Here is a 21292-nt window from a genome sequence, read left to right as displayed (position 1 = left end):
ACAACAATGAAGTATAGTCAAAAGATCGCAAAGACAGCTGCAACAAAGATCGGTAGACAACAAGCAGTATGACAATTTCGTCTGATGAAGCGCCTTCAGCGAAAGCGTGACAAATATTTCAAAGTATGGCGCCACTCGTATTTCCTATCCTCTCTTTTCAAATGTTGAGAAGAGAATTGCAATGGTACAAGAAGACTATGTCAACAACCTTGCACTCCTCGCTGGCTGACACTGGAGAGAAAATAGTGAAACTTCAACAGATTACCTCAAGGAAACTATTGAATCCAAATCAATTAAGAAATCTATGTCGTTACTCATTTACCCATCACTAACAACCTTTGCCAATCGACTGAAGAAATGGAAGATGCAGTATCAAAATTTTACGGTCAGTTTTACTGCCCTGACCAGGTAAGAATGAAACGTATTGCAGATCTTACTAGCAAAAGTATTCCAGGCATAATCTACAACATATTATGTATTCCTCTAGCCTTGACAAAACTTCAAGATGGTGTGGCTAGAACTCCAAATCAAAGCAGCCCTGGTATAGATGGGTTACCGTATGAACCACTCCCCATTTTATTACAGCACTCGCTTACTGGTGCTTTAGCTATCAAGGTATACAATGATGCACTCACCTCTTGGTTACAGACTTGCATGACCCTATTGCCGAAAAAGGGCAATCTCGCTTTGCTTGCAAATTGACGCCCCATTTCACTCATTAATGCAGATGCCAAAATTATCACTCGATTAGTCAATGCTCGACTTATGCCTTATCTCAACAAATACATTTCATCATATCGACCTGAATTTACGTCTGGTAAATTCATCGCTAAAAATAGTCAGATTCTGCAATTTATGCAAGCTATTACTCACTATGTTAACTCCAATTCTATTGCACTCCTTCTCGACCAAGAAAAAGCTTACAATAGGGCTCATCCCACATACCTGGCTCAGTTTATTTATGCATTTGATATACCTCATATTCTCATTGAATCCATCGCTTCTCTTTCCTTTTCTACCAACATCAGTTTCAACAACAATGATCTTATCTTTTCCAAAACAGTTCTACAACATAGAGGCCTCCAACATAGAGGTCTCCAACATAGAGGTCTCCAACATAGAGGTCTTCAACAAGAAGGACTGCTCAGTTTTTATTATTCAACATCGCTTTCAATTCAATTCTTCGCTCTATTCAACAAAATCTCAATATTCAAGCTTTCAACTAGAAAACAAAAATCATCATCCACCATCCTTTGTGTCACAAAATGACTATCACTTTCCTTTCAACAACTACAATTGTGCAGCTTAGCCTTTACATCCATTTCATTACTACTTGTCAAAGTTCTCGCTTACGCCAATAATACACTTGTTCTACTTCATAACCATCAAGACCTTTTATGCCTTCGATAATTGATCAACATCTACATGCTTGCCTCCAATGCTAAGATTAATTCCAACAAAACTACAGTTATTTCGCTGTCAGGTAAACCTAACCCAAAGTGGAAAAACTTTCTAGCTTCACAGAATATCACCGCTTGGCACGACAAGTGGTACAATACCTTTTGCATGAATCAATAAAACTTTATTCTAAAACGAGCTATTATATACATAACAAATTGTGATCAATTTGTATGATATGTTTTGATGATATGAAACACTCATAGCTACTACCATCTCAAAGTCAATATGTATATGTGAAAACGAACATTAAGGCAGACGGATTGTTTCTTTTTCGTTACCACCCGCTGTATAACTTCCCGATCTGTTTTTTCTACATTGTTATTATTGTTTTATTGATGTTTATAGGCGCTTGTTTTTTCTTTTCTGTATCTCTTTATATGGCTATAAAATGCCAAGTTCTATTGTATCAAGGGTAAAAAATCTAATATATGTTATCTACAAAGTTGGTCATAAGGAACTCGCGCTCCCATAATAAATTCCATGTCCATTTCAGCTCTAGGCAAATTATTCCACAACATAATTTGCTTATTTTTGTCATGCCTTTCGGCAGGCTGACATGCACTTGAATGAAACATCCAAAAATGTCCGTTATTGCAGGCATCCAAGCATTGAGAACAAGGCGACACGACATGATAACCAATGACATTACCACTACTCTCCAAAATTCAGTAAATCTGTTTAAAATAATTGCGAGTTTTTACCATTCCAAGCATGCCACATCTCGAATTCTACAATGACATGATCTTGTTAAATAGTCTTTTTCCAAGACATGTATACTGTAGACAATGAGTCAAAGTCATACTGGGTTTTTATTTACTTACCATTGAGAAGGGGTGTCTGTACTATAAAGTTCGATGGTAGTATCTGCTAGTAAAATAGCTTTCATTCCTCGAGTACAAACAGTGGTTGTGCAATGTCTACACATTAATTTATAAACAGGTTTGACAGGCGTAACAAGGCCAGTATGGTCTCCTATAAATTGAGATGCATGCATTGCTTGTTGCTGTTGATGTTGTTGATGCTGCTGCTGCTGTTGAAAATGTTGTGTATAGGCTCTGCGTTGAGATTGCACCATAGAAGGAGGAGTAATATTAGGGAATGCATATCTTTGAATTGTTGCTATTCTTCTTGTATTGTTGTCAAAATGAGCATTATTGGCTGTATTTAAGTTTCTGGGACGTGGAAGTCTGACACGTGTTGTTTCCATAAGATTAGATTGACAAAAATAAAAGAAGAAGGAGTGAAGAGAAAAAAAATGCCCTTTTTCTAATCTATTTTAGTTGTTGTTTATTTCCTTTTTAATATAAAGCTTAATAACTTTCGAAAAATCATTTGTTCCGATCAAGCCTCTTGTTTCCGTTCTTCTTCAATTCAACTACTGAAACACAGTTGATCTTTCGGAGACAATTAAATAAGACTCGGTCTCAAATTGAACATGACATCAGTTTAGCTAACTGAAATGTCCATAAATCAATCCATTGTGTTCCTTATTGTTCTTCTTTATACTATCAAAAATGTGCCCTTTTTTTTTTAAAAAAAAAACTAGTTACAGTTGAATGTCATGAATAATTGTTATGTTGTTTTATCGCCTATTACTCGGGATATTAAAATGAATTTCTACCTTGTTAATTCCAATATTAATTCTTACAGAAAAAAAAACATGCACATTAAACTCAATTCAAAAAAGAGTTCTACCTTGGGTTTTGTCTAACAATAACAATTAGAGAAAGAAACAAGAAAGAGAGGGAGATTAACAAATTTCCTTTGGTCGGACAATAATACAGACTTTATAAAAACAAAAGGTAAAGTAATAAACATTAAGACATCAGAGTGATTTAAACAATTAAGGTGGATATATGTACAGTGTTTTCTTTAAAGAACGGAATAGTCTTTAAATGATTTGGATTGTCGATGATCAACAAGCGTAGATGTATTGGATGAAAACGTCATTAAAGACAATGGTACTGTATTAATGGACGCATCTCCTATTGTATTGAAGCTTTCTTTTGTTTTTAAAGGCTTCATAGGTGTAGCATTTGCTGTCAATGGTTCGGTTGAAGATAATCGGTAGACATCAGTAGCTGTTGTCCATTGTGAATTAACTGAAGCTGATCTATTTAATGCAGCACGCGACGAAAAATTCTTTTCATCAAGAGCAGCTTCATCAGGTTGATTCAAATTTTTGGTATTCAGGGGAAAATCTAGTCCATCACCAGACATGGGTTGAGGAAAAAACCAAAAAAGAGGCCATTTGCCCAGAACCGCCTGCATGTTTCTATAGACACCTTGATCATAAGGGCATTTGATCTACATCAACAAGTCAATATGCCGCTTTTTTTTTTTTTTTTTTTTTTTGCTTCATGTATTTTACATTCTGTATTCTGCCCATTCCTTTTACCGTGAGTGATCGACCTTTCTCCCAGCCTTCAATGGTGGTTGTGTTGGTTGTGATACAGTAGATGTGGTATCCACTAAGAATGCCTACAGCAATCATGACAATGACTGTAAGGACTAAATTAACAGACAGGAACCCTGCCTCTAATGCACTAGGTTGAACGCCCTATACATGAATTAGTACTTTAGTTAATTATAGAATGCGACACTTACATTGTGTATCTCCTTGATGATTTGAGCCAACCTACAGCTCAGGAGAACAAAGAGATATATGGTGCTCACATCGACGTAGATAATAAAGCGAAAAAAGTGACAGTAATTTGCAAATCCGACACAATTATTCACCCAAGGACAATGATGATCCATTTTCAATACACATCGATTACAGCATGAACAATGGTGAGTTCTCGGTGGTTTATAATTATTGCATGTTTTGCAAAATCGAGGCGCATGTGTTGATTTTTTGACTTCAATATAAGCTTGTTGTCGAGGCATCTAACAAAACGAAACCATTTAGAAGCTGGCTTTTAATCGCTCTAGACTATTATTACCCAACGATGAGGCACTTTTCCTGGGTTGGTTTTACAAGTGAGAAAGTAATTTACAAGCAACATGATAATACAGAAGTTTAGTGGTACTAATGTGAGCATTGACTGTAGACTGACAGGTCCAAGAAATGGCCATATGACAAATATTTGTGATGTATAAGCGATAAATAAAATCATTATTGTTACTAGTGTCACTGTCAGTGGACCTTTTATTCTTTTCCAGCTAAACATGATCAAAAAGGTGTCAAAGAAAAAAAGGAGAGCGAAAAATAAATAAAAAGGAAAAGAAAAGAGGAACGAAGCACACTCTCTCTTTTTTTTCTCTTTTTTATAAATTTTGTATCACTTTTGTGCCACAGAGAGTTTATTTAAGGAGGGATTCAAAAAGCGTTTATGATGTCTTGTAAGCGACAACTAACAATAGTGTTGAGTGTCTTAATAAAGATGTAATTGGGCGGTGATGAATTGGAATGTCAAGTTACACATGATTAAATAGGCAAATAATCAAGACAATGCAGTAACAGGTTATTGAATCCCGCATAAAATTCAACTCTCATCTTGTACAAAACATACATGCTCTATCATGGCATGATTTAACTTCAAGTTCGGACTTGTTATGAATCGGATACGGAATCTCTCTTGTCCCTTCCGAATGAAACACGCACAGATAAAATTGGGTCTAGACAACAACAACAAAAAACGTTATGCATTTATTGGTCCTCTTTAGTCGCAATTTGGAGAATATACTTGTATTCTGGAATATCTTCAAGTTCAGTCTTACTCAACTTACTTCCATTGTTTATAGCATCAATAGCAAGTTGAACAGCTTCTCTTTCAGTGCTTATGGTAGCCATCCATTTCATGTATTCTTCTCTTGATAAGTCGTAGACTATATTAGGTAAAGGTAAAGAACCTTGTTGTTGTTGTTGTTGTTGTTGAGAACGAACGATAAGATGATGAACAAGTACAATTTTGGGTAATCCTGAAGTATGGTGAGCAGCTGTCAATTGAGCAGAATCCAAAAATAATAATGGTCTATTCAACATGGTTTGTATAGGATACGTATGCATTTATATATTTACCTAAATGCTCGAAGTGCTCTGTATTCATCACCTATTTCTTCAATTCTTGCTCCATATTCACTTGTAAACTGACTGATAGTAAACTCTAATTCAGCCATATCCCCTGCTAGCTTCAATTTTCCTGCTTCGCTCAAAGGGCGTACAATACTAGCTTGAAAAATAAACACGTAAAGAATATGTTTGCTCACTTTTTTTACCCTTAAATGTGGTTAGAACATTCACTTTAGTATGGATATACATACCATGATTTAGGTTCTGTACCACAAGAAAGATTTTGGAATATCGTTGTATGATAATATCGAACATGTTTTGCCAGTTCCTTTGTATAGTTACTCTTATCATCTTCAGGATCAAAATTTCTCTTGATATGACCTGAAAAGTCTTCTTGATGAATCTTTAATAATACGTTTTCTACGTCTTTCTTGACTGATTCAACTAAACGGTTGCCTATCTTCATCATTAAAGTATGACAATCCTGTCAAGTAAAGATCAGTATACAAATCTCAAGGCTTTCTCTTCTCTTACATCAGCTCCCTTTTTGACAACATCCACAATTTTTTCAGGATATTCTTCTAAAATCTTCCAGACAGATTGGTGCATAAAATAAAGAATATTTGCTATTTCGATATTCATGTTTAAGTAATTGGCAACATTCGAGTTGGACGTATTTGTAGTATATATGGATGGCTGATTGGTTGGAAGCTAAAGACACGTATGTTAGACATGATTCCATTTGGATTTACAAATTACCAAATTTTCGCATTTTGTACAGAAAGTATTGATAGATTTGACAGCATTCTTTGCTAACAATTGTGCCAATTGTGGCTCAAATGCTACTGTTTCTAGCTCACTAAAAAAATTAGACCAAGATAAACAAGGAATTCAACTTACTGTCCCATAATACGAGTAATATTAATTACATTATTTCTACCTGGAGGTGTTCTAGCAAGACCACCATAAGTTGGAAATGTAGAGTTGACAGCATCATTCATACGCTGTAAAGATTTAGCCAGGAAACTGCTTTGAAATGTACCAAAACTTCGAAGCATAATCACATATTCAGGTGTTTGTGAGTAATCTGTCAGGCCAGTGCCATTATGCATAGCAACTCGAGCAAAGAAATCATTCAAGAGCTTCAACAGCTTCGGATAATCACTGACAAATGTGTTTTGCAAAAATGTAGATGCTTTTGAAGCCTCTTTGAGTTCTTTTTCAAAATTGGCAGAAAGAGCTCTCCAAAAGTAGCTCACAAGACTATTTGCATCTAACGTCTACTTAAGTATTAAATTAAGCCTAATTATACTCAAAACTTGCCTTGGATACTTCCTCTAAAAACGACATATGCGTTAAGGTATCTTTTTTGATCTCGAGTACTTTTTCAAGACGGTAGACCTTGATGCATTGATCACTCATGCTCTTCATTAAACTCTCCATGCGCTGCCATAACGAAGTGGCTAATTGTTTGGGATTCATGCTGGGTCGAGTAGCTCCTGTCTCTTTTTGCAATGACTGAATATCCACCACTTGCTTCATCTCCTTTGTCAAGTCGTTCAACATGGCTTCTGTCATATCCTGTACTCGTTCACACATCTTCTTCATGTTGTAAAACACTTGTAGTCCAGTAGCCATTTTGGTTTGATTTTGTGTCTCAATGCCTTCTTTTAATAACGTATTGGCTTCTTGTTCTATATGCTGATGTGATACTTTCACAAAAGAGAGTTCGCAACTAACAATATCAATCCCATCTAATTCGTGCGTTGCCATGATGGTTTCTAATTCGTACACAGTTAAAGCAGCAGTGGATATATCCTGTTCGTTTGTGGAAAGTTGAAGTTCAAGACGACGTTTAAGTAGTGTAAAGCGATGGATTTTTCGAAGTAATTCACAAGTGATCTGCATATTTTCAAGCTGTGTTGCATAAGCTGAAAGTTGTTTGTATGGATCACGAATCTTGTGGGATAATCTAATGAAACACAATTCATTCATAAGAAACATTAAAGCTATCATCTTACGATTGAAGCGAAGTGTTGAGGCCATTGATATTCAATTCAATTGTGTTTAATATGGTTTCAAGGTCTTTTATGCCTACTACTTGACTGAGTAGCTTCTCATAGTTGCTAACTACCTAGAGAATGACTAAGAAAAAAATAGTATTTATCGTCTTACCTGTTCTTGTATTTGTTTATTAACTATATCAATACTAAATGCTATCTTAGATAGTTCTGTGCCAACGTCGATGGCGTCGCTTGACAATTCAGACTTTTTGACGATCGAAGTTGCATAAGTATTCGCGTCAAAGTCGTTGGATAAAAATGTATCATAGTCTTTATTTCTCGGTCAGTTGTATCTGAATATACGTTTCTATTTTATACCAATATATTTGTCTGTGTCTGACACAGTAAACTTTGCTGTAGGCATGTTTACAGAGAATAAGACGTAAAAAAAAGGAACATTTTTTTTTTATTTGAAAGTGCGATAATTTTTCTGAATCACCCATATATACATACTTTGTGGCCACTAAATAACTTTTGGTTCCATATTTGAGCGTCAAACTTATTATACGATCTTAGTTTAACAATTCACTTTTGGATGAAATTGATAAGCACAATAGCACCAAAAGTGTATTGGCTGCCCGCTACAGGCGCGACTGTTTTTCAGAATAAACCATCATTTCTGCCTTCTAGTTCCCTTCTTTCGAGTTTCTTATGTTTGAGCATCCATAAAAGAACATATTTATGCAGGAATATACCAAGTTTTGAAAAATTTAAAAAGTCATCATTTTACCATTATGATCCCTTTTACAAATCTTCAATTCTCACTATTTTGCGATTTGTAAGCGACAGAGACATTGTAGACATAAAATGCCTTAATTTGAATTGCTTCTCTAGGCCTATAAAGTACACGTAAAGTGTTGGGTCTGCAAAAGTACTATAGAAATTGTACGTTACGGCTCAAAAACAGAAAACACGTTTTTGAAGGATAGCTCTGTTTTCAATTTTAGTTTCAATGAGAATACTAATTTAAAACTCAGAATTCCTTTAAGGGACATTCCACTTATGCTTAGCTTTAAAACATATCAACTTTTTTTATCTCGCTCTACAATACTCTTTCTTGTTTAATCATTTATAATGGTACTCAAATAAATAAATAAATGCTCTTCTTATATAGTAGCATGCTTTTTTTATGATGCACCTTGTAGGATTTAATGAAGAGAACGACAGCATAAGTTTATAGGTATAACCTAGATATGTACTGCTTAAGGGCCTAGAAGATATAAAAAAAAACTCTGAATTACTATATTTCATTCATAATATCAGCGTCTCAATTTGCACTAGCTAGTTGTCTTTCTCTAATTTTGACATTGTGTTTTTTTTACAGTGTACATTTGCCTCAACATTTGGATAGGTTTGCAGGGATCTTCTAATTGTGTAATATACATAACGTCTAGTCATGACTTTAAAGAATGGCAGTGCTATACAAGAGCCTTGGCATTGCAAAAGTGAATCTTAAAGACACAATTGTTGCCCATGGTTACTATATGATGTTCAATTCAAATGGTTAGACTCGATATCATGAAAGAAAATACAGAAAAATTCAAGAGGAAAAAGAGAAAGGGATTACATGTCTTTTGAAGACAAAACATTGACAAGCATTGTCATTTTCTAAATCGCCTCAATATGAAACACTGTAAAGCAACTCTAGTCATGTTTTTATGCAACCCATACGTTAATAACACAAGTTGGCTTGCTGTGCTTGATTGATTTATATTATTTAGCCATCTCAAGAGCTAGGAGATCAAAAGATATTTAAATTGCAACCAGATAATCAAGAAACAAGATACTATAGGTTTTATGCACACTATTCTACAATAGGAACTACAAAAGAAAGGATTCTTGTCAAACATTCTATAAAAAATCAATGAAAAGACATCATTTTTTCCTTTAGAATTATTTACACAAGTATATCATACAAAAAAAGGGGGATAAAAAGATTCCAAGTCATGCATGTTTTAGAAGCTTCTGATTACTATCATTCTAATTTGGGCCTAGTCATTCTGCTTTGTAATTGAAGACAACAGCTTTATCAACACAAGTTGTTTTTCTTTTATATGAAAGATACATTGGATAAAAACAATAAGATATATAAAATGGTTGGTATTCTTTAACTCTATTAAAGGGAATCTTTTTTTCTTGTCTTTTTTTTTACAATTTCACACAGTCCAGTTCTTTAAATTCGATTTTCTCATGGTTTTTGAGCTGCAACACAGGACCATGTTGCTGCTGAGCTGCTTCGTCTACTTTCAAGCAAATTCTTCTTAAAGTCCAAAAATTCTTCATCTGAAGTAAGACGATACATTCCTATGATAATTGGTTTGCAATAATCCAAACTGATATCAATAATAAACATGAATTCATCGGATAAGGGATGATTTTCTATTCTATAGTTAGAATGATAGAAAGTGTATACAAAAAAAAAAAAAAAAAAAAAAAAAAAAAAAAAAAACTTACTTAATGGTACAGCTTTTGTGATTTTTTCTTTTGGAATAAATCCATGTTTTGATAAAATGGCTTCCAGATGCTCATGTATCTTGGGATCTTGGTTTTTTTCTCTCATCATTTTAGTAACTAACTAAAGATAAGTTGTTATACGCATGTCGAATGTGATCTACCTTCTGCAGAGAATCCACGCACAGTTTCATTCCCTTCATCCTATTTTACAGGTTAGCAACAACACACAAACTTCATTTCTACCTACAGCCATTTTGGGTTCCATCCATTGAATGTAACCATTAGGTTTTAAGACACGATACGCCTCTTTAAAAAAATTGTCCCAATCGTTCATATCAAATGCCAACAGGAACAATCGAATTTGAACTAGATCAAATGTGTTGTCTGGAAAATCAAGGCCATTTCTCACATCGCCTTCTTTGAATGTTACGTTGGCTGGTCGAATGGTTTGAGGGAAAAGTGAATCTTTGTCAATGCCGATGAATTGGGCAACTGGGAATTCAGTTGCCATGTCCTAATGTCGTACATAAAGAAATTGGCATTCAAGAATAAAAAAAAAGAAAAGCAAACATACCATAATCCAAGTACCAGCCCACAGCCAATGTCAAGTACTTGAGTTGAAGTTGAATTAAAATTAATGTTTTCTCTGACGGTTTGGGTATAATTGCTAAGCAAAGAAAAGTTAAGTGACTATTAATGATAAATAATAATAATAAAAAAACATACGCGCCAAACATTTCTTTTAAAGCAAAATGATGCTACAAGACATGTTAACGATGTAAAGATATTCTATATGCTTCATTTACAGCATTCATTCTTTCTTCATCTTGTTGACTTTTGTCCGGTGAAATAGTTGTCATTGTCTGTGCTTGTTCTGCACTTGAATCATAAGATGTGGCAGTGATATCACCATTGAGTTTTTTGTTAGCTTTATAAAGTTCTCTTATGCTTTTATTAGAAGATAATTTTGCTCCCATTTTTTTCTTAAAGGCTAAAGGAGAAAGAAAAAGATTTTTCAAAAAAAAAGGGGACAACAAATTTATAATTTTAGAGTTACAAACGTGGAATTGGTTAAAGTTATGAACCATGTGAGTATATGAAAAAGCGCGCTCAATTTAGATTTCATTATTATTTTGTGCACAGACGCAGTCAATGACACAGTTTCGAAATCATTGTAATTTCGTGTTTGAATTTTCCAAAAACAGGCTTGTGAATGTCATGAATACAACATTCGTGGGTTCAAATATAGTAACTATCATGGTTTTCTTTTAACTGAAACTCTGCTCACACACATTTGTAATTTTATGTTTTCCAACTCAAGACCATGAACGAGTTCCTTTTTCCAAAACAAGAGAAAGAGGGACGCTTGTGTTACAATACATATCCACTTATTGCCTCCAAACTGTCTTTAAATCAACCCAAGAGTACTTAATAAAAACAGACAAACAAACAAATAGAGAAATAGGGGACACATATACACACTCTCAAAGAAGTGCACTAACTAAGCAAAAAAAAAAGGGGGAGTATGAATGCAACAAGAGTAGTACAAAAATGTCAATGATGAGGAATAGGCTTAGTTTACTAGCCCTACTATCGATGTGGCTGCTATTATTTAAAAATGTATTCTAAGAAACAGGTTTTTGTCCGACAATATAATGCCATGTTGTAGTAGAGCTTTCTCTTCTACTTTGCATGTATCGCCGTTTTGCAATTTGATATTCGGTTTCTGAACTGATGTTATATGCAGCATATGCGACCCATCGAGCCATGTCAAACAAGATGTCCAAGACATACATAAATTCATCAGAAAGCACATGTCCTTCTATATAACAAGGAAATGAATAGACAGGATTACATAATACACACTTACTTAAAGGAATTGATTTGACCATCGCCTGTTTAGGAATAAAGCCGCTTTCACCAAGTAATACGTCTAGTTTATCACATACTCTAGCATCTATACCTTCTTTAGCCATCATTTCTTCCACTAAGCAAGATAGAATGAGTTTTGTATTGAAATAGTAAATAAGTTACCTCGAGTTGAGAAGTCTTGTACCACTTCATCACCCTCATCCTAACCTTAGTGTGTTAGAAATTGATTAATTTACTTTTTATAAATCACTTGCTATAACTTGATGCTCCATCATTTGAAACAGGCCACCAGGCTTTGTGACACGCAGTACTTCTTTGATAAAATCTGACCAGAACTCAGGATGAAGGTCAAGTAAAAATAAGCGAGTATTAATCAAGTCAAATGAGTTATCTTCAAAGGGTAATCCTTCCACAACATCAAGTAATCTAAAAGAAGCATTTGGAGGTCGAATAGCTTCAGGGAAAAGAGGCGTCTTGTCAACACCGATAAATTGAGTATTGGGGAACTCAGTTGCCATATCCTAATGTCGCACAACATCACTTAGTCTTTTATATATATATATATGTATTTCTTAACATACCATGATCCAAGTACCTGTTCCGCAACCAATGTCTAGCACTCGAGTATGTTTTGAATTAAAATCAATTGTTTGTTGAACAGTTTCAGCAAAATTTCTATCTAATTTTGTTATCAGATGGTTCCTTTTTCATTATTACTATTATTATTATCATTATTATTATTATACTTGCGAGCCAAATAATGTCTTGACAGCAAAATGTGTCTAGATAAAATAAGTAAACATAAGAATAATATTGACTTCGAGATAATTACAGCATGCATTCTATCTTCGTCTAATTCTTGTATTGTGTTTGTCATTCTAGAACAAATGCCTGTTTTTGCATGTTTATTTCTGTCAAGAGAAGAGACAGAAGTGACTTGTCTATTGTTTGGTGAGGTATCTTCAGTGTTTTCAGCTATTGAAATAGTTGTAGCTGAACAAGATGAACTAGGTGATGGTCTTTTTGATATTTTATATCGTGCTTTCATGTAATTTTGTGTTGATAGTTTATTGCCCATATTGATTTTCTATAAAAAAAAAAATGAAAAGAAAAAAGAAATGTAAATTTCTGTTTTAAAAGATCTGCTCAGGGACTGCATAAAACTGTAACACTTGTTACTGTAGATTTGAAACATGCTATTTAAACTCAGCTAATAAACTCCTATGTTTTACATATTGAGATGAATCGACAAGCCTTGTGTCCTAATCGAGTTTTATGGTTTATTAAATGAAATAGATGATGATGATTATGTAAAAAGGAGAGAAAAAACAAAACAAAGCAAAAAAAGAAAAAATGAGAAATACAGTAGATAAATGCATTAAAGAGAACAATGTCTATAAGGTTATGTATATATTATGGTTTATCGATAGCCATGCTGTTGTCAAACATGACACTTGCCAAATCAGGACCCATGGTGTCTTGAGCAAATTCATCTGTATACAACATGGACAAAATTTCTTCAGTTGATTTACCTTGAAAATCACCTATGCCTTTCTTTTGTGAGCCTTAATTCCAGCAAACAAGTTACTTACCATTTTGAAGCAAGAAATCAAGGGAAGGATCTGTCCAATCCATGGTGTTATTATAATCATCAAAGGGATTATGCTCGTCCTCTTTATCAGGTGTGGCTAATGCAGAAGGGGCAAATGGGGCATACGTTCTAAGACTAGGTTGAGTAGGTTGCATCATCATCATCGCGTCAAGATGACCTGTAGGCATAGAAGATGAATAATTCGAAATCATATTCGACCTTGTTGCTGTATAAGGTGCGAATCGGCGTGATGGTTGAACAGGTGGTGGTGGTGGTGGTGAGCCAATATGCATATCTGCAATGGACCGGTTTAAGCCACCCAAAGAAGTCGACATAGGTGAACTCGAGAGATACATTGATTCAGGTAAAGAAGCTGCATGATCTGTCAATGGCGACTGCATAACAGGACTACTTCCTTCTGTCAGTTGTGGTGGTGCATTGCGGTTCAGGATAGGGATACCATGCGTTCTTGCGTGGCATATCATTTCACGCTCATCTTGTAGACGCTGTAATAACACGGCTTTTTTACCTGTAGCTGGTTTACCTCGTTGACGTAACATTTCCTTCAATTCGGCCACTGTGATATCATCAAAATCTACCTTGACAAGCTGATCATCCAGTCTTTTTTGTCGTTGTTCTAAATCAAATGGTTGAGATGGACTGGCTCTCTGGACACGTTGGATTTGAATGGGCATAGTGCGAGAAGGGAATGAAGAAGCATTCGTCGTGTTGCTATTGGGGGAAGGAATAGCCATATTCGAGGACTTGTTTGATTTGATCTTACCGCCTTCTCGGTTGATTCGGAGTATAGGTTTCGTACTAGAAGGATCCAGGGATGATTTGCGTCGTATACTGCCCTCTGTAAATGAAGACGAGAGCAACTTACTGTCGTAGTGTGTAGGTACAGAGGATCCTAAAGGCTCTGTAGATAGTTTCTGTGGCTTTTTTGCATAATTGACTCTAAATCTTGCTTGAAGTTCATTGAAACGACGTTGATGATCAACAGGATCAGAAGGTACAGAAGATGACAAGTGATTTGTAGATGCAATGGGTATAGGCTTTGGACTTGTTTGGTGACCTGTGACCAACTGTATCGGCTGTACTTGCGGCGTCTTGTTTATGTCAAACATGGCAGACAAGTTGGAACGAACAGGCGTAGTTTCTGTTGTTTTTTGTTTTTCTTGTTGTTGAAGCAATTGTTGTTGTCGAACAAAACTAGGATCTGACAAGAGAATTTGTTGTTGATTGTCCAAAAAGATATTTTCATTCAAGAAACTTATATCGTCTTTACCAAAAGAAAGAAAGTCTTGTCCAGAAGTGTTATAGTGAGTTGGCAAACTATGACTTGTTTCAAAGTCAAGAAAAGAGTTGCTGTTCATTTCCTCAAAGGACTGTCCAAACAGTTGACTATTGAGGTTAGGATTGTCTTTGTCTTGATTGTAATAATGCATTCTTTATATAAATAATAGATACGTTGGGGTTTCAGTATAACAACAGGGGTTGCAAAAAAAGAAAGAAAAGAAGAATTATAATTTTTTTATTTTATTTTATTTATTTACATAATAAAAGTAAATAGCAAAAAGAACATAATTATAGTCAAGAATACCTTTATGATCAATGACCTATTTGTACTGATATTCTTGTAATATTTAAGTAGTTCACTCTGTGCTCCTAATACGTTCATTTCTATATCTTCTGTATTTTGATCGATTCTTATAAAAAAAAAAAAAAAATTAATTTAATGGCTGAGTACAACATATTTAAACTCACCTTTGGATTGTCTCTCTTTGTTCTGCTACCATAGTAGCCAATTGTTGAAAAATACTGCCTAATTCTGCTATTGTACTCTCAATAGCCTCCATTGTATTTGTCCTTGTTTCTATGCGTCTATCATTCGTTTCCATCATGACCTGTTCTTGTTGTTGATGTTGGGAAATCATGGGTATACCAAGGGATTGTGGAGAATCATCATATATATCTTGAGTAGCTGCATTTACTCTACGACGGGGTTGAGGTGATGTGGTTTGCACTTGAATATGATCAGTATATAGAAAAACATGCTGGTGTCTATGATTTACCTGGTATACGCTGTTCCGTATGCTGAACCTATTTTTCGATAGCATTAGTCTTGATCTCAATGGTACCACACTACCTCTGATTCCAAAATATCCTTAAACCCAAGTGATGCATTCGCTAATTTATTTTGCAGTGATACAACCACGTTATTTGAATGCTCAGAAGCTTGTTTTGATATCTTTTGTCCTTGTTGAACAGTCTGTAATATTTTGATTCGTTGATTGAGTTTAGTAATATCTTGCTTGATAGAAAGTGTAAGTGTCTATAGGACTGATTAATGCCTTATGTTGACTTGACTGTGTCTCACTTGCATTGATTTCTGTCGTATCTGGCTGTTTCTTGGTCACTATAGAGCGTCAATAGGCCATTTGGTTTTCTAATATACGCTTACAATAAGTTAACTGGTCAAGTTTTTCAAAAGTAGAAGCAATATTACGTCCCAACTGAGCTGACATCCTAGAAAACTCGGAAGCTGTCTTTTTAGAAGCAAGGAGAGGGCTTGTTCTTGTTTTAACAGTGCTTCTTTTCTTTATACGTTCTACAAGTGCATAGAATTCAGACGTTCTGTCTTTCATGATGCAGGACAACCAGATGAGAAAAGGAGAGTAAACAGCCTAAGCTTGTCACACTATTTTTTTCGCTTTGGTGCAACATCATTGGGTAGAAAATGCACTTTATTGAAAAATAAAATATCAAGTTCTAGAAATCAAGCAGAGCATGAGATACATAAATAATATTGATATTGTTACTTACATTGGATTATAAAGAAAAGCAGAGAATAGAAGAGAGATAGATTATTGACAGATATAAACCAGTTTATGCGAAATATTGACACGGATACAAGGAGGTAGTTGAATACCTCCCTTAGAGCCAAGCATCATGGTTGACTAGGAAATATTGATGTGTCTGCATCAAGAGATGTAATACTACTGATGTGGTTGTGTAAAACCATTTATCAAGACTCAAGTTTAACCAGCTCTTGTTCTGAGGAATAACAAAGAATAATAATCATTAAGGAGTGGGTCGCTTGTTCGTTTTTCTTTGCGTTATACTATCTTCTCATTACATTCATACTACTTGACTAACCAATAACAAGCTGTGATTGACGCCAAAGGCTGTACAATCAAACACTGATTTTTATCTACTTATATTATCTTAAAACAAATATCTCAACAGATCATCCACAAAAAACTGAGCGTGTTTAGGTATTATCTTGGCATATCAAAGGACTCTTAGATTATGGTACCTTTGTTGCTGAGTTCGAATGACCGAAAACTGGGCTAATTATTATTTCGAGTCAGTGTATAACACCTTTTTGTTCCATTGAAGCTTAAATGCAAGTAGAGCATGATTTCAACACCTTTATTTCAATCTCCAAGCAGACCTTCCCCTGATTTGTCATGTGAAAAAATACGCAAAAAAAAGTGGGCACTGCAAGTAGATAGCATGTGGGTGCGTGTTACTACAAATAATCAAACAAACAAAGAGAATAGAATAGAGATGGCTAAACATTTTGGAAGTTTTTTTTTTTTTTTTTTACTACTTGAGAACATATGTCTTGAGCAGGCCATATATAGACAGAGAAAATAAGCTCATGTGGCTCATGAGTAGTCTAAAAGTAATAAATCAACTGAAGTGTTACTATTTTTATGAGAGGAGGTGATAATATGAAGCTATCTCCAAAGCATAATAGCACTTTTTTGTTTGACACATTTTATTTACGATGAGTCTCTCTTGTTTTATTGGAACAAAAATAAAATAATTAGCCATTTGATTTGTGTTTGCTTGATAATCACAATCAACATGGTGACACTTCCATATTTCCTCTCGATACGATCGAAATACAGTAATTCCATATGACTCTTTTTTTAAGGTTAAACAAGTTCTGTCATGATACAAGCTTACATATGAAGAAAGTATGGTAGAATGTAGATTTATGATCACTTCAGCATGTATGCATTTCTTCTCTTTTGCTTTTGTCTAGAATAAAACTTTGGTCTTCTATTTCAAATATGTTTAGAGTCCTCATTATGGACTTGGTAAGTATGAACAAAAAAGGCCTTCAAACTCCTCATATTGCTTGACTTACGCAATGAGGATTTCATTTGGGTTGTACAAGAATTTTTAAATGATAATTGCTTGTGCGCGTATGTTACACTGAGTCCAGTTAAGACTAGACCTCGTCTTTAGCTTTCTTGTTTTTTTTTCCCTCATTTAAACCATACCACCTGTCAGCTTTTTCATATGCAATGTAATGAAGAAAGAACTCCTTATTTTATATAAAAACATACGAGATTTGATTTTGTGGCACCTCATAGCTTTTTTTACATTGTATATGGATCTACTACTGCAACATAAGAACATTAAAACGACGATTATCAGCCCGCTTTTTTTCTTATTTCTCTTTCATAAATTATGGGTGTACTCTCATCCTTGAAAAGTTTGCTTCAAAAAAAAGAATCCCGAGGAGACTCAACAAACAGTAGAAAATCCTCATCATCTGCAACAAATTCCTTTACTATGAGCTCATCATATCATTCAAACGATCCTACTTGGAGCCCAACCACTTCATCTAAGCAGGCCAACAGTGATGCCGGTGGATATAACTATCAGTATCGAGACGGTAGACGATACCATGCACAACAGGACGTTGCGTATGTGTTGCCCAATGACGATGATGGTAACAGGCACATCTGTTTATTCGTTGACTCAATAGTTATTTATGTAGAAGTGGATCGTGTTCATCAACAACATTGGATTTTCCGTTATGCTTTTCAGTGGTAGGATTCAAGTCATATTGTCTATAGGCTCTTTTGAATCTAATTTGTACATATTTTACCAATATAGTAACTTCCACGCGCCTGTGACAAAGATGCTAGAAGAAGGTATCACGGTGCTTGACTCAGGTTGCGGTCCTGCGACTTGGACCTTTGAGATTGGCGAATCTTATCCTCGGTCCAAGATCTATGGTGTAGACGCCTCTTGCGTCTTTCCCGAAGACATCAAACCAGCCAACGTAGAGTTTGCTATTGGCAATATTGCCAAGCGTATTCCATACGAAGACAGCATGTTTGACTATGTACATCAACGTCTGCTCTTCCTTGGTTTGACAGATGAAGATTGGACTAATGTACGTTAGCATATGCCATTTCTTTCCCTTTAATCCTTTCTTTTTCTTTTTAGGCATTGAAAGAGCATTACAGGGTCTTAAAGCCAGGAGGATACATTGAAATGGCCGAGGTAATTCATGATTAGAGTTTGACTTGTTTGTGTACCATACTTATCTTTTTACCAGCCCGATTTAAGCAACATGGGAAAGGCTGGTCCTGCTTTAGCTACTTTAATAAATACATGTGAGTCATCAAAATCAAAGGCATGTATCGAAATAAGCATGTACTTATTTTTATTCAACAGTCCAGAAAGGAATGGAGAGTCGTGGTATGCGAATCAACAGTGGTGCAGAACTTGAAGGTCGCTTACGCGAAGCTGGTTTTGAAAACATTGTGGTGAAAAACCTTTCAATTCCTGTGAACCATGGAGGCAAAATCGGTGAATTGCTTTGGTAGTGTTGCTTGTTTTTGTTTGTTTGTTTCATGTATTGACTGTTTCTATAGGCAAGATTATAGACACGCTTTTATGAATGTGAAGCCTGTTTTGTCAAAGACAAATCCTGAGTTTGAAAATCAAGAAGTATATGAAGCACATTTGAACAAGTGTGGTGAAGAAGCCAGACGCAGTCAAGCTCATTTGGGTTGGTACGCAGTTTATGCTCAAAAGCCTGTTTTTAGCGAACAATAATTTGTAAATCTACGTAATATACCAACATAAAGGACTAGTACTATGAATATATACATGAAAAGTAGAAATAAAGAAAAAAATTTATGCTCCTTATTGTGCTCATACTGTTTTAGCATAAAACCGCTTTTTTTTTTTGGAAATAATGACATGTTTTATGTTACTGACGTCTTAGAAAAAAAGGTATTAAGATGTTTTATTAAAAATCATCGAATAAGAATATCTATATACAAGCAATCATACATCTTTGGTTGCATCAGACATAGGTTTTTGAGCAAAGGCTGCATACCAGTCGACATACGTGTTATTTTGTTTAACTTCTTCGGCACACAAGTCCAAATGTGCTTCAACAGCACCTTCCTTTTCAAACAAAGGATTCATTTTCATCATGAAAGGCTTGACATTCATGCAAAGATGTCTATAATCTTCCCTGTATCACGAATGAGTATATATAAAGATCTATGATAACATACCATATCAATTGACCAATCTTGCCTCCATGATTGAAGGGAATAGGAAGCTTTTTTACAACAATGTTCTCAAAACCAGCTTCTTGTAAGCGATCTTTTAATTGTAATGCAACATCAAATTGCAAACCACGAGCTTCCATAACAGCTCTAACTATAGAAATTATACGTTTGTTTAGTAAAATGCTCAAGGTCAACCATTATATTTACAAGTTGATTGCAAAGTAGACATAAGAGGACCAGCCTTATATAAATCAGTCATGCCGACCTATAGGTGTATCTATGTAAGTAACTTTCTACTCTTTTTTTGGGGAGTTTATCGTACTTCAACCAATTCGATGTAACCTCCTGGTTTTAAGATTCTAAAATGTTCTTTCAAAGCCTAAAAAAAGGAATTAAACCTGTAAGATGGGCGTGAATCTAGGTAAAGTCTACATACGTTTTTCCAGTCATCATGCGTCAGACCACCAATAAGCAGACGTTGATGTACATAGTCAAACATGCTGTCTTCGTATGGAATACGCTTGGCAATATTGCCAATAGCAAACTCTACGTTGGCTGGTTTGATGTCTTCGGGAAAGACGCAAGAGGCGTCTACACCATAGATCTTGGACCGAGGATAAGATTCGCCAATCTCAAAGGTCCAAGTCGCAGGACCGCAACCTGAGTCAAGCACCGTGATACCTTCTTCTAGCATCTTTGTCACAGGCGCATGGAAGTTGCTAAGGATTATGATAATAGTGAGTAGCTTGGCTCAAACATAGTTTGTGTCTTTCCATACCATTGAAATGCATAGCGAAGGATCCAATGTTGTTGGTGGATGCGATCGTTTTCTATCATGCAAGATCAGTAACAGTGCTGTTTGGGCAAGACACGTCTTACCATCATCATCATTAGGCAGCAAATAAGATACGTTATCGTGCCCTTGATATCTTCTTCCATCGCTGTACTTGTAGTTGTATCCACCAGCATCACTGTTAGCTTGTTTAGATGAAGTAGTTGGGCTGGAAATAGTGCTGTTTGTTAAAGAAGTTGTGCCGACCATATAAGATGTATTTGATTGCTTGCTATTGCTTGTTCCGCTCGAACGCCTTCGATCTTGCTTCAGTTGAAGGATGTTTTTCAAGGATGCAAACATCCCCATAATTTATAGAAAAAGAAAATGAGAAAAAAAAGATTAATGCGGAGAGGCAATCGTTGTTTGAAGCAAATAAAGGATTTTAAATGTTACAGATGTGTTTCTTGATTACTTTAGCCATATTCTTTTTTACTGAAAGAAAACAATTAAAAGAGAATTCTATTACTTTGAGTTATGTAATCGTGATTTTTTGTACGAGAAATTACATGGCTTAATGCAAAAGAGAAGGGGTCTAGCCTATAGAGAGATTGTGTGACAAACGCACAAGCAATTATTTATTTTATTTTCTGGTGTTACCATGGAAACCCTTCTTTTGCGAGACATAGATGGTATAAAAGAAATCACCATTTTTCTCCTCTT

General features: G+C 35.2%; 9 protein-coding genes across 9 annotated transcripts; 1 reads left to right on the top strand and 8 right to left on the bottom strand.

Annotated features, from left to right (window-relative positions):
• Nucleotides 1-1765: 1765 nt before the first annotated feature.
• B0P05DRAFT_531250 (FAM72 protein-domain-containing protein) lies at nt 1766-2687 on the bottom strand. Its single transcript, XM_051576948.1, has 3 exons — nt 2283-2687; nt 2163-2237; nt 1766-2112 (listed from the first exon to the last, which is right to left on the bottom strand). Exons 1-3 carry the CDS (start codon nt 2666-2668, stop codon nt 1893-1895), a joined length of 681 nt encoding a protein of 226 aa, XP_051437659.1. The 5' UTR covers nt 2669-2687; the 3' UTR covers nt 1766-1892.
• Nucleotides 2688-3223: 536 nt separating this feature from the next.
• Nucleotides 3224-4698, bottom strand: B0P05DRAFT_531248 (DHHC palmitoyltransferase-domain-containing protein). Its single transcript, XM_051576947.1, has 4 exons — nt 4407-4698; nt 4069-4350; nt 3833-4021; nt 3224-3768 (listed from the first exon to the last, which is right to left on the bottom strand). The coding sequence occupies exons 1-4, from the start codon at nt 4632-4634 to the stop codon at nt 3334-3336; spliced, it is 1134 nt and encodes a 377-aa protein (XP_051437658.1). The 5' UTR covers nt 4635-4698; the 3' UTR covers nt 3224-3333.
• Nucleotides 4699-5076: 378 nt separating this feature from the next.
• On the bottom strand, nt 5077-7932 carry B0P05DRAFT_531243 (Golgi transport complex subunit 5-domain-containing protein). The gene is made up of 10 exons (XM_051576946.1): nt 7858-7932; nt 7652-7809; nt 7498-7610; nt 6800-7448; nt 6377-6756; nt 6236-6335; nt 6011-6187; nt 5728-5960; nt 5486-5683; nt 5077-5438 (listed from the first exon to the last, which is right to left on the bottom strand). The coding sequence occupies exons 1-10, from the start codon at nt 7901-7903 to the stop codon at nt 5114-5116; spliced, it is 2379 nt and encodes a 792-aa protein (XP_051437657.1). The 5' UTR covers nt 7904-7932; the 3' UTR covers nt 5077-5113.
• A 1667-nt stretch (nt 7933-9599) lies between these two features.
• Nucleotides 9600-10983, bottom strand: B0P05DRAFT_531238 (S-adenosyl-L-methionine-dependent methyltransferase). Its single transcript, XM_051576945.1, has 6 exons — nt 10720-10983; nt 10582-10660; nt 10241-10507; nt 10155-10194; nt 9994-10110; nt 9600-9918 (listed from the first exon to the last, which is right to left on the bottom strand). Exons 1-6 carry the CDS (start codon nt 10728-10730, stop codon nt 9728-9730), a joined length of 705 nt encoding a protein of 234 aa, XP_051437656.1. The 5' UTR covers nt 10731-10983; the 3' UTR covers nt 9600-9727.
• A 527-nt stretch (nt 10984-11510) lies between these two features.
• B0P05DRAFT_355117 (uncharacterized protein) lies at nt 11511-12575 on the bottom strand. The gene is made up of 4 exons (XM_051573607.1): nt 12447-12575; nt 12120-12386; nt 12028-12067; nt 11511-11980 (listed from the first exon to the last, which is right to left on the bottom strand). Exons 1-4 carry the CDS (start codon nt 12447-12449, stop codon nt 11619-11621), a joined length of 672 nt encoding a protein of 223 aa, XP_051437655.1. The 5' UTR covers nt 12450-12575; the 3' UTR covers nt 11511-11618.
• Nucleotides 12576-13104: 529 nt separating this feature from the next.
• B0P05DRAFT_531232 (uncharacterized protein) lies at nt 13105-14982 on the bottom strand. The gene is made up of 2 exons (XM_051576944.1): nt 14416-14982; nt 13105-14391 (listed from the first exon to the last, which is right to left on the bottom strand). The coding sequence occupies exons 1-2, from the start codon at nt 14905-14907 to the stop codon at nt 13450-13452; spliced, it is 1434 nt and encodes a 477-aa protein (XP_051437654.1). The 5' UTR covers nt 14908-14982; the 3' UTR covers nt 13105-13449.
• B0P05DRAFT_531227 (syntaxin-5) lies at nt 14973-16231 on the bottom strand. Its single transcript, XM_051576943.1, has 6 exons — nt 15924-16231; nt 15844-15878; nt 15609-15794; nt 15535-15562; nt 15227-15485; nt 14973-15168 (listed from the first exon to the last, which is right to left on the bottom strand). The coding sequence occupies exons 1-6, from the start codon at nt 16105-16107 to the stop codon at nt 15012-15014; spliced, it is 849 nt and encodes a 282-aa protein (XP_051437653.1). The 5' UTR covers nt 16108-16231; the 3' UTR covers nt 14973-15011.
• A 1821-nt stretch (nt 16232-18052) lies between these two features.
• Nucleotides 18053-19330, top strand: B0P05DRAFT_584750 (S-adenosyl-L-methionine-dependent methyltransferase; the record flags this gene model as incomplete). The annotated part of the gene is made up of 7 exons (XM_051582387.1): nt 18053-18212; nt 18261-18312; nt 18380-18662; nt 18716-18772; nt 18828-18885; nt 18947-19094; nt 19147-19330. 7 exons carry the CDS (start codon nt 18053-18055, stop codon nt 19328-19330), a joined length of 942 nt encoding a protein of 313 aa, XP_051437652.1.
• A 166-nt stretch (nt 19331-19496) lies between these two features.
• Nucleotides 19497-21032, bottom strand: B0P05DRAFT_531209 (S-adenosyl-L-methionine-dependent methyltransferase). The gene is made up of 7 exons (XM_051576942.1): nt 20677-21032; nt 20576-20627; nt 20234-20516; nt 20120-20176; nt 20005-20062; nt 19801-19948; nt 19497-19757 (listed from the first exon to the last, which is right to left on the bottom strand). Exons 1-7 carry the CDS (start codon nt 20936-20938, stop codon nt 19565-19567), a joined length of 1053 nt encoding a protein of 350 aa, XP_051437651.1. The 5' UTR covers nt 20939-21032; the 3' UTR covers nt 19497-19564.
• Nucleotides 21033-21292: the final 260 nt, after the last annotated feature.

This window comes from Gilbertella persicaria (assembly GCF_025201335.1).
Source record: "Gilbertella persicaria strain CBS 190.32 chromosome Unknown B0P05scaffold_8, whole genome shotgun sequence".
Lineage (NCBI taxonomy): Eukaryota > Fungi > Mucoromycota > Mucoromycetes > Mucorales > Choanephoraceae > Gilbertella > Gilbertella persicaria.
Note: the sequence above shows the minus strand (reverse complement) of the source record. Positions and strands in the feature narration are given on the sequence as shown.

What these genes read in the sequence shown, in the direction of transcription:
- B0P05DRAFT_531250 (XM_051576948.1), bottom strand. Translation starts at nt 2,668, where the DNA reads ATGGAAACAACACGTGTCAGACTTCCACGTCCCAGAAACTTAAATACA. An exon ending in ACAGACACCCCTTCTCAATG is followed by an intron (nt 2,238 to 2,282) that starts GTAAGTAAATAA and finishes CATTGTCTACAG; the next exon opens with TATACATGTCTTGGAAAAAG. An exon ending in GATGTGGCATGCTTGGAATG is followed by an intron (nt 2,113 to 2,162) that starts GTAAAAACTCGC and finishes TTTGGAGAGTAG; the next exon opens with TGGTAATGTCATTGGTTATC.
- B0P05DRAFT_531248 (XM_051576947.1), bottom strand. Translation starts at nt 4,634, where the DNA reads ATGTTTAGCTGGAAAAGAATAAAAGGTCCACTGACAGTGACACTAGTA. An exon ending in TCATCAAGGAGATACACAAT is followed by an intron (nt 4,022 to 4,068) that starts GTAAGTGTCGCA and finishes ATTCATGTATAG; the next exon opens with GGCGTTCAACCTAGTGCATT. An exon ending in GAATGGGCAGAATACAGAAT is followed by an intron (nt 3,769 to 3,832) that starts GTAAAATACATG and finishes TTGTTGATGTAG; the next exon opens with ATCAAATGCCCTTATGATCA.
- B0P05DRAFT_531243 (XM_051576946.1), bottom strand. Translation starts at nt 7,903, where the DNA reads ATGCCTACAGCAAAGTTTACTGTGTCAGACACAGACAAATATATTG. An exon ending in TTGTCAAAAAGGGAGCTGAT is followed by an intron (nt 5,961 to 6,010) that starts GTAAGAGAAGAG and finishes TTTACTTGACAG; the next exon opens with GATTGTCATACTTTAATGAT. An exon ending in GGTACAGAACCTAAATCATG is followed by an intron (nt 5,684 to 5,727) that starts GTATGTATATCC and finishes ACCACATTTAAG; the next exon opens with GGTAAAAAAAGTGAGCAAAC.
- B0P05DRAFT_531238 (XM_051576945.1), bottom strand. An exon ending in TTGACATTGGCTGTGGGCTG is followed by an intron (nt 10,508 to 10,581) that starts GTACTTGGATTA and finishes GTACGACATTAG; the next exon opens with GACATGGCAACTGAATTCCC. An exon ending in CACAAAAGCTGTACCATTAA is followed by an intron (nt 9,919 to 9,993) that starts GTAAGTTTTTTT and finishes ACTATAGAATAG; the next exon opens with AAAATCATCCCTTATCCGAT.
- B0P05DRAFT_355117 (XM_051573607.1), bottom strand. An exon ending in TGATGGAGCATCAAGTTATA is followed by an intron (nt 12,068 to 12,119) that starts GCAAGTGATTTA and finishes CACTAAGGTTAG; the next exon opens with GATGAGGGTGATGAAGTGGT. An exon ending in ACAAGACTTCTCAACTCGAG is followed by an intron (nt 11,981 to 12,027) that starts GTAACTTATTTA and finishes TATCTTGCTTAG; the next exon opens with TGGAAGAAATGATGGCTAAA.
- B0P05DRAFT_531232 (XM_051576944.1), bottom strand. Translation starts at nt 14,907, where the DNA reads ATGCATTATTACAATCAAGACAAAGACAATCCTAACCTCAATAGTCAA. An exon ending in AACTTCAAGCAAGATTTAGA is followed by an intron (nt 14,392 to 14,415) that starts GTCAATTATGCA and finishes AAAAAGCCACAG; the next exon opens with AAACTATCTACAGAGCCTTT.
- B0P05DRAFT_531227 (XM_051576943.1), bottom strand. Translation starts at nt 16,107, where the DNA reads ATGAAAGACAGAACGTCTGAATTCTATGCACTTGTAGAACGTATAAAG. An exon ending in TACGGAACAGCGTATACCAG is followed by an intron (nt 15,486 to 15,534) that starts GTAAATCATAGA and finishes ATCATATTCAAG; the next exon opens with TGCAAACCACATCACCTCAA. An exon ending in CAAAGAGAGACAATCCAAAG is followed by an intron (nt 15,169 to 15,226) that starts GTGAGTTTAAAT and finishes TTTTTTTATAAG; the next exon opens with AATCGATCAAAATACAGAAG.
- B0P05DRAFT_531209 (XM_051576942.1), bottom strand. Translation starts at nt 20,938, where the DNA reads ATGGGGATGTTTGCATCCTTGAAAAACATCCTTCAACTGAAGCAAGAT. An exon ending in CTTCGCTATGCATTTCAATG is followed by an intron (nt 20,517 to 20,575) that starts GTATGGAAAGAC and finishes CATAATCCTTAG; the next exon opens with CAACTTCCATGCGCCTGTGA. An exon ending in GTTACATCGAATTGGTTGAA is followed by an intron (nt 20,063 to 20,119) that starts GTACGATAAACT and finishes ATACACCTATAG; the next exon opens with GTCGGCATGACTGATTTATA.